The sequence below is a fragment of the Falco naumanni genome, chromosome Z (assembly GCF_017639655.2).
Source record: "Falco naumanni isolate bFalNau1 chromosome Z, bFalNau1.pat, whole genome shotgun sequence".
Lineage (NCBI taxonomy): Eukaryota > Metazoa > Chordata > Aves > Falconiformes > Falconidae > Falco > Falco naumanni.
In genome coordinates this window covers 1062266-1071585 of record NC_054080.1, presented here as the reverse complement: position 1 = coordinate 1071585, position 9320 = coordinate 1062266, and the positions used below count along the sequence as shown (strand labels likewise).

General features: G+C 40.8%; 2 protein-coding genes across 7 annotated transcripts in view; one reads left to right on the top strand and one right to left on the bottom strand.

Annotated features, from left to right (window-relative positions):
- Positions 1-414: 414 nt before the first annotated feature.
- AK6 (adenylate kinase 6) lies at positions 415-3040 on the bottom strand. 2 transcript variants are annotated; one of them, XM_040580251.1, is made up of 6 exons: positions 2940-3011; positions 2499-2585; positions 2320-2412; positions 1917-1975; positions 1685-1830; positions 415-1537 (listed from the first exon to the last, which is right to left on the bottom strand). In XM_040580251.1, the coding sequence occupies exons 3-6, from the start codon at positions 2354-2356 to the stop codon at positions 1348-1350; spliced, it is 432 nt and encodes a 143-aa protein (XP_040436185.1). In that variant the 5' UTR covers positions 2357-2412; positions 2499-2585; positions 2940-3011; the 3' UTR covers positions 415-1347. The 2 variants fall into 2 exon arrangements, with proteins under 2 accessions (XP_040436185.1, XP_040436184.1); XM_040580250.1 differs by lacking the exon at positions 2499-2585 and having other exon boundaries at positions 2940-3040.
- Positions 3041-3114: 74 nt separating this feature from the next.
- RAD17 (RAD17 checkpoint clamp loader component) overlaps positions 3115-9320 on the top strand; it is a 39688-nt gene continuing 33482 nt past the window's right edge. For 3 of the 5 annotated variants that reach the window (XR_005825502.1, XM_040578973.1, XM_040578974.1), the window contains exons 1-8: positions 3115-3335; positions 4608-4886; positions 6131-6214; positions 6923-7079; positions 7566-7702; positions 8826-8878; positions 8972-9097; positions 9182-9251. Coding sequence is in view for 4 of the 5 variants with exons in the window: in XM_040578973.1 (XP_040434907.1) it covers positions 3294-3335; positions 4608-4886; positions 6131-6214; positions 6923-7079; positions 7566-7702; positions 8826-8878; positions 8972-9097; positions 9182-9251 (948 nt within the window). In the remaining variant the exon portion in view is untranslated. Of the gene's footprint in view, positions 3336-4175; positions 4263-4607; positions 6582-6922; positions 7080-7565; positions 7703-8825; positions 8879-8971; positions 9098-9181; positions 9252-9320 lie in introns of those variants that run through there. The other 2 variants (XM_040578975.1, XM_040578976.1) reach the window with 2 other exon arrangements.

Genomic DNA, 9320 nt, shown 5'->3' with positions numbered 1-9320 from the left:
CTCGTCCACAACAGCATTTTACAAATGCTAAGCAGCTTTTAAGAGCGTCACGTTACTCGACGAGACGTGGCCATTCAAAGCGTTCTCAAGAACCCATTGTGCCCAGGCACTTCCACAGCAGAGACCACCCTCCACCTGCTCTCCAATGCAAGCAACAACCCTGAAATCGGCCGTTCAAGAGCAACCAACGCATGTATCCTTGCGTTTCCACATTTGGTCCCGATTCTGCAGGGAAACTCCAGATTTTTCGCTGTTCTGGCTTATACAGGGGTCAAATTGCTGGTGCAGCATTACTCAGTAAGTCTCACAAGTCTATGCCAAATTCAGAATAAAAAAAAAATAGAACCTTAAATATGTAACCATAATACTCTTTACAACAGCAATTTTCAAGCAAACGGAGTTCTACTGTTCAGATTCATATACGTAAAAAGTTTATTAGCTAAGCACTTTCTACAGAATCTTTCACAGGGCTTTGCAAGTCACCTTTCCAGTGGGATATTTCTGCTTTGCACAACAATGTTCTCCTGGGACCCAGGCTTTACAAACAATTAGAACAGATGGCTGCCAGTATTTTTAAGTGTAACCATGTTCTGGATCACTGCAGGTTCATTATCCTGCCAAATGGTATATTTCCTTGATAAACTTACAGTGATAAGTATGTTCCATGATTGGGATGGGTGATGGTGATTAACAGACTGAAAAAGGAGAAAGAAAACTTCCTGTTTAATATTTCACACCAGTGCAGATATAGTGCCTGTTTCCTTACACCTTAATTCCTGAAGTTCTGTGTAATCATTTTAAAGTATCCCTCTTACCAAGTCACCTCTCTTCCCTCCAAAATAAAGCACTCTCCTTAAGTTACATCATGCATCCCCTCACTCTACATTAGCCTCCACAAATTCAAGAATACTGCGGAGTATAGCAAGTTTTAGTCTAACATTAGAAACAGATTAACTCCTTTTCAGGACATTTAACCCTTAGAAATCAAAAGCTCCTCAACTGCTATCAGTTATCAGAATTTTACAGTTTTCTTGGAGGAGGTGGCAACACAATTGGTTTTAATTGTAACCTCCAAAAAATTCTGTTACTGAACCTAGCTCCTGCTAAGGGCAACCATGTCATTTTTGTCCATTCATTCACTGCTGAATTTTCACTTGTGTCAGTTCTCCTGTGTGCCTCTCTCCCAGAGTGTTTCCGAGGCTGTTGCACAAAACCTTACAACCTGGCTATTCTGAACCTTCTAGTGCACAACCATATAAGATTACAATAAAATCAATTTTAATTTATCATACAAGAATTATGAATGTCATTTATGAAACCCTCCCAGGAAGACTTTTTCACCAAATGTCAATTGTTGTCCCTCATCCATTGCTCAATCCATTGCATAATCTGATCCAAATTTCTTTCTAGGTCTTCTGGAGTGTTGCTGGGTAACTGGTGTACAATTTCCTCTCTATAGGAACACACAGCTTCCTCATAAAGTGTCTGAAAAATTTCACACTGAATGTTGTCTTGCAGCTTTTTCCCTTTGTAGCCCCTAGAAAACAAAAACAATACCAAGACACAGCCTTAGCTATGCAGACAATGGTAAAGTATTCTATAGAGAATCAGTGACTTGCATCCTAGAAAATTTTCTGATGAAGTTACACAACAGTACTTTGCTTCGTTTACTCCATTGACGTACCTGCTTTCAAGTCTGTCATACAGAAATGAATTTTCTGTACGAAGTACAAATACTATATGAAACCACCGCTCAGGGAAAAAATCACAGCCGTGATAATCGACAATAACTCCACCCTCACTCATCTTATCTTCTAGTTCATCAACCACCTACAAAGGAAACAAAGACAGGCAAGTTTATCTGAAGTTACAGAAAATCAAAATATAAAAATGGTAAGTTTAAAAGTTGGACTTACCCTATCTTCATCCAAAATTGGACAATCATATTCCTCATCAAAACCTTCATACAGTTCTCCTGCAGCAAAAAGTAATTTGTGGAAGCTTGTGAAGTAACAGTAGCTATTAATACCATTTATATTGTTGTTTATTTCAAGTGGATGCAAACAAAAGGTAAGTGTTCAGAGCAAAGAACACTTCGCCTACAAATCCGTGTAAGAAAGAAGTTTGTTATTGATGACCTAATACAAAGGATGCTACTGTTACATACATTATTTTTTAACTCACACTGGCAAAAACCATTAATGTTAAAGCAAATTAATTCCCTTTTCATTTGGTATGTAATACATACACTACAAGCCTGTAGTTACACAAAGCAAAAATATTGTAATAGTGAAGGACTACTTTGTTAATATGGCCTACCTTCTTTTGCCATGTCACCCACATTAATATAGGTCATTCCTGCTCTCGATGCAAGTTCTTTTCCGAGCGTGGTTTTCCCAACGCCTGGAGTACCTAAAACCAGAACCCCATATATAAAATGGCAAGAGAAAAGCATGCAAATCCTCTTTAAATAACTTTCAAAGGAATCAAAAAGTAACCTTTAGTCAGTCAATGTTGGTAAGTTCGTATCAGTTTTCTTTTTAGGGTGCAAAAAGGGGCATGACAAGGACAAATAAGGGTGACTTCTAGAAATTAAAACAAACAAAACCAAAAAAAACCCACGTGGAAAACTCTCGCTTCGTGCACAAGTGTTATTCTAACTGGGATGACAGAAAAGCAAACCTCACACCATATAAAAGCCCTAGCCAATGCAGAAAAGCCTCGAGTTTCCATGCGGAGCCGCCCGGCACCGCCTCCACACGGGCCTCGCACCCCGAACCACCCCGGGCTGCGAAGAGGGCGGGGGCCGCTCCCCGCAGGCCCAGTCCCAGCCTGGCCGCGCTCGGCAGTCCCGCCGCTCCCCGCCCCAACGGGGCCCGCACACCACCAGCGTCCTCCCGCTCCCCTTCGGCCCGGGACCCAGCCCCGCCGCCCCGTACCGGTGAGCAAAACGTTGGGCCGCCTCATGGTGTCGCGCCGCGCCGGCGGCCACTGGTCGCCTAGGCGACACGTGCGCGGGGGCCTCCGCCGCCGCCGGCGCACGCCGATGACATCACACGCACTGCCCGCAGACAGGCGCGCCGCGGGCAGCTAAGAGCCGCCGCAGCGGAAGGGCCCCACGGGAGGCCTGGCGCTCGGCGTGAGGCGGCTCGGACGGCTGTGCTCGGCGTGCGGCGTCCCGCTGCCGCCTGCGACCGCGCCCAGCGCCGCCTGCCTCAGTCAGCGGGGTTCTCCCCCCGGGCCCGGCGGTCGCGGCGGGGCCGCACGGCGGATGGGCCCCGCCCGGGCTGAAGATGTCGGGAGGCTCCGCGGGGAAGCGGTTGGCGCCGGCGGAGGTAGGCCGCAGGGCGGGCTGCGGCCCGGGGTCTGCACTGAGGAAGGGTTATTGCAGCTTCGGGGAAGAACCCGGCAGCCCCCATTAGTGGTTTTCGTAGGCCCGGTGGTTAGTCCTTGGCCTCTGTGTTGGCAGTTCCTCTACATTTTAAGTTCTTCGGGGTTTTTTTTGCCCCTACGCTTAAGGTGTTTATTTTCTTATTTACTGGTGCAGCGTGTACAAAGGAAATCCCCTCGCACGTTGGTGTCTGGCCCGTTGGTAAATATGCAAATTCAACTAAAAATAACTTTTGACAGAATAACGTTAAAAACCAATCGTGCAGAGGTAAATCCTCTTTCCCAGCTAGCTGCTAATGCTTGTTGCAGATAATCTTGTCTGGTGATGCCCAGTTGTGTTAATTTATAAAAATGTGTGAACTGTAGAGTAATCACAGACTTCTTTTGAGATGACACGTATATTCTGTGAATCCCATTTTCACAGAAGCGTGTTGTGGCATGTAGCCTGTTATAGTTCCTATGCTGAAGGGTTGTCGTGTAGTTGTTAGCAGGGGAGAACGTACGACTACGGTGATACTAGTTTAGATCATAGGTAGGCTGTAAAGTGGCTCTGGGCTGTAAGTTTGTACACCTGTCCTAGCAGGGTATTTCTCAAATCCAAAGTTGAATATTAACACTATTAACTGTTCATTTTCTAGTCACTGTCAGATAGACTTCTGATACATATGGCAGTCTGATGCTAGATCAGGCCAAGCTACCATACATGGCAAAGAAGTAAGGATACTTCATTTTATTGTGCTGCTTAAATAATTGTTCTCTGTCATCTATTTCTAACTTTCAAATAGAAATGGCTTTATTGAATGTTAAAAAGGAGGGAAAAAACCACCACCGCGTACTGAAAACTGCAGAGGCAACATGAACATGCCCTTAATGTAAAATTTTTTTCATTCTTATCTCTGTTTTACATTGGTTTGGGTGTACGTTTGTAGAATTCTCAACTTGTTCTGATTGGCAATTTGTTGCAAAATACTCTTACAACCATGTGTAAAGTGTAGCTCTCTTTAATATCGAAGAAACATGGAATGGACACATTCAAGAAGCGTGCCCGTGTTTGTTGCTAACTAGTAGTATGTCTTTCAGTCCTAATGAAGTTGTTTACATCTATGAGATACTCTTATAAAGACTTGATAAAAAATATCTGATGTTCTAGAGGCAACTGTACCAAATTAAGGGGAGGAGAGTGCTACATTAATAGCATAATGTTTGTATTTTACCAGGTAACAGATTGGTCAGCACATTCATTTGATGACTTCTTTGAAAACACAAGTATTTCTTCTGGTTCCATTCCTGTGAAACCACTAGAAGGCAACTCTGGAAGAAACCGGCAGCAGCAGAAGAAAGACCTATCTTCTGTGCCAGAAAGCAGCAAAACCAAAGTTCTGCCCAGAAAAAGACCAAAGTCATCTTCAGTAGATCTGCCTTGTAACAAGTCCAGACAAAACTGGAGCCAGTCTCAAGATGAGCCCTGGGTAGATAGATATAAACCTGAAACTCAGGTGTGACAGTTATTCCAAGTGCTAATATAGTAGTAACATTAGAGTATGATATGTGCTTCATAATCTGTATTGGTCAGGTTCTAAGTATATCCTATTTTATTAGAGCGGTGAAGTACTAGTTTGATGTCTTTACTGCCTGTAGTTAAGATTTTCATGAACCCTTTTTCTGTGGGAGAGGCATTTTTCCCCCCAGGCTTCCTGAGGATATAAGGCAGGGGTCCTCAAACTACAGCCCCCCTGCATCCTCAATCCGGCCCCTGGTATTTACAAACCACCACCACCCCCCGCTGGGGGTTGGGGGGGGGGGGCGGAAACCAAGCAGCCACAGATGACTGCCTGCCACTTAGTCCGCACGCTGGACCCCTGATATAAAGCTACTGATGAGGTGTTGTTTCTTGTCAATCTGCTCCTAAACCTTTGAACCTGGTAATGAATTTTAGCCAGATTTAACAGCTCCAAGTACTAGGAGAATCCACAGCTAAGAACAAAGAGGTGAGAACTGAGTTAGTGCACTCATTATGGGAAAGATAATTCATGTTATCCTGCATGTTACTGGACAAGAGTTAGCTGGTCTGTTAACGTGTTCAGAGTACTTGACTAATTGCAGTTTGCATTCTCTCATGCTTGCTTGATGCATCTTAGGTGTGACTGTGTGGGTCTGTGGTACTGTGGTACCTTAGGGCTTCGAGGAAAAAGGACTCAAATCTGTAGTAAACCTGTCTTCCCTGGTTCTGCTCATGGAACAGCTTTTTCACAGTGTGTTTCAAATGTATTAGCATGTGTGTTACCTATCTCTTCAGATTTGAGTGCTGGTTGATGTAAGTATAGTACTTTAATAGCTCATCTGTGGAGAGGATTTGAGTTCGAGGCTAGAAGATGAGTAAGCTGCATGAGACACAGTATTAAGAGTCAGTAGAGCCTAAAAAGTACTGGCTCGAGCAGTAGCTATAAAGCATACTGACATCAACAGGCAAGACTGTAATGTTGTTACTTTAGGAATAATAAATAATTCATTATTTCCCAACTGCAAGCAATGGAAAATTGGCTGTTGGAGGAAACAGGCAGAAGTGATTGTCTCTTAACTGTTGCACTTACTTCTACATAGCATAAACGTATGTAACTGAAATGTATATGTACCTGTCTGGTAATGTTTTAGCGTGTTTTCTATTCTTGGATCTCATCGTTACAGTTTTAGAAATTAAGAGATGTATGTATGCATTTCATGTATTCTAATCTTGTTCTAGAATGACCTTGCTGTGCAAAAGAAGAAAATTGAAGAAGTTGAAACCTGGTTAAAAGTACATATATTTCAGAGGCAGCCAAAGCAGGTAACCTTGCCAAAGTTATCAGCTGCATGTAATGAAACCACACAAATAAGCTGTATTCAATTTTATTTTAATTTCAGTAGAAAAAAACCAACCCTTAACTTAATAGGTAGTGATTATGTATCCATTGGATTATAAGAAATCTTTTAAGAACATGAACTAGAGCTTGTACATCTGTTTTGGACTTAGCTGCTAAGAGGTGTATTCTGGTTTTGCTTAGAAAGATTATTTTCTAGCATCTAGTCAGTTCATACATCTTAAGCATGTGCTTGTAATTGCATATTGTCTTCCACAGATTAATTTTAAGTATCTGGGCAAATATCCAGTTGCACTGATCTGATGTAATAGGATGTTTTTAACCTCTTGATTGGTAAGAGGCATTCTTATACACGTACATAATTTATCAGTCTTGCCTGGTAATTTTCAGACCCAGTTCTCCTGTTCAATATCTGTTATGTTGGTAGTCTGCTTGTATGCATTTAGTTAACTGTGTACCATTTAAAAACTGAGAGCAAGGCTTTCAAAGTTCTGGTGTAGCTCTTTAACAGGTAAATTAGTAACACCAAATATTTAACTCGTTTTTTACTGGGAAAAGGGAATGATTACCAGAGAAACTATAGGAGAAATTCAACAAGTACTGATCTTCAGCCAACTGTCAGTCTGTATTTATCATGTTGGGGAATTTTTCGCCCTACCCCCTTCCTGTGACAGCGTGGCTCTGTTTTGCTGCTGACCGGTCCTCCTGGTTGTGGAAAGACTGCAACTATACAAGTATTAGCAAAAGATCTTGGTGTTCAGGTGCAAGAATGGACCAATCCAATATCTTTAGACTTTACAAAAGAAGACTTAAGAAGTATGTTTGGCCATGGTAAGTATTTTGGGTTTTTATTTTCTTTTTTTCTTCCAGTTGCTTTTGTGATTTTTGTATTCTGTATTTGGTATTCTTTTTTGTCTGTGATGTAGGAAGTCAGATCCCCATCCATCTAAGTAAGATCCTAGAGTGTTTAATAAGAATCTTTCTTTTGCTTTTAACTGAAAAGTGATTTAATTTTTTTTCAATGTTTACTCCAAAATAATTAGGAATTTAATTCAGTATAGAATGCTATGTAATACCCTGGATATCGTTTGAGCCAGTTAAATAAAAATGGTTAAGTCTGTCTTTGTTTGTGTCCAGTTGAATTCTACTCTTTACAAATTCTCACATTATTTGTTATGTTTTTGCTGTGAAGCTTGGCTGCTGGTGTTCAGTGGCTAATTTCAGAAAATGGCATGGGTGGTATTAGTTCTTGTGGCTATTTGTGTTGTAATTGGTATAATATAGAATATGTATCTTTAACTAGTTCTTCTTTTTCAGACTCAAGTTTTCATGCATTTCCAAGTCAGGCCCAAGCAACTCTTTTTCAAGATTTTCTATTAAGAGCAAATAAGTATAACAAACTTCAGATGCTTGGGGAGTCATCAGAAAATGATAAAAAGCTTATTCTTATTGAAGTACGTGAGAACTTGTGAAATCTTGTTTTGAAAACAATACCTTTTATTATAATACTGATGTGTTAACTAGCTTCAGCGGGTGGATTGCTGTTGCCAAAAGTTAGTCTACTTTACTACAGAGTTCTTTATTACTTTTTGAGTCCTACAGCAGTCTAGAGCCAAGTTCTACCTGTAGTTAAACTATATAAGCTAATAGGCAGAAATTGAAGATTAGTTTGTGTGCAGAAATAGGTACTAGAGGATGAATAATTAAGCAATATTGGAAAGTTAACCCATGTTTCTGCATGATTAGCTTTCTAGAAGGATGTATGTGTATATGTATATAAGGAAGAGGAGCAAAAAAACCCGCTATTCCTGTTACTTAAGGGTGCAGGCGAGTGTAGAAATGTGACAATAAACACAATTGGAAAGCATTTGAAATTTAGTATTGCCTTATGGGGCAGGGGGGTGGGCGGTGGGCATTATTTAGGGAAGTGACTTAAACTCTGAGGATTTGTAAGCTGTATGGGGAGGCACAGGGGAAGACTTTTTACTTAGGAGTGTGTTTCAGTAGCATTTTCTTTCTGAACTTTCCATTTTTTCTGAGACGAATTTTTTTTAAGTTATGATAGTAAAGTTGTCTGTAAACTTTCAAGAGAAAACAGGAGAGACAAAAATTCTCAGTGACTTATGTGATGTACTGTAGAATTTAGGAAGCATAGCTTTCTGTGACTTCTCTTCATGAAGTTACTTATGTAGGTCCTCTCATATCTCACGTAGATATCCTGCCCTCTTCCTCTGTGGAGCTGCTAACCTGAGTGCTTATCCTCTGAGTAAAACTCTGCCTAGCAGGCAGTATGATTATTAACTTTAACCTAAGTCTGTTTCTTGGGAAGCAAGGACAGAAAGAAAATGTTTCTTTTTAGGTAATTGTTGTCCATAATGAAAGAAAGAACTATGCTTTGGGGTTTTTTCTTTGCTTTTTTCCTTCTGGTTTTCAGTGTTAGCCGCATTCGAATTTAGTTGAAAGCAAGCTAACTGGGAAGAGAAAGTGTGTAGCAGCATAGTGTGCTGTAACAATCAGTCTGTGGGAGAGAATATTTGCATGTGAATGTAATGACAGCAGTTCATTTGTTTTGAATAGGACATACCTAACCAATTCTATCGAGACCCTAGCAGTCTACATGAAATTATCAGGTCAGTTGCAGATAAGTTTGTAATGATTAGCTTTAGCCACTTGCTGTAAACTAGAGTTTGATTTTTATCATACTTGTTCATTTTTCAATTTAGGAGGTTTGTTTCTACAAGTAGATGTCCTCTTATATTTATAATCTCTGATAACTTCAGTGGAGATGGCAACCGGAGGTTACTGTTCCCAACAGAAATTTTAGAGGAGTTGTGTATATCCAGTATTAGGTAAGATCTCTTATCTCATTAAAACTTGATTGAATTAAATGCGATGTCAGAAATGAATTATTTTTTTTAAATTAAATTCAACAGTTTCAAGCCCATTGCACCAACAAATATGATGAAAGTTCTTAATCGAATAGCTGCAACAGAAGCAGATATGGTAAGTTGTCAAAACTGCTAAGTTCTGTGCAGTGCTAGGACAGAAAGATTTCAGACTCTTATATCTGAA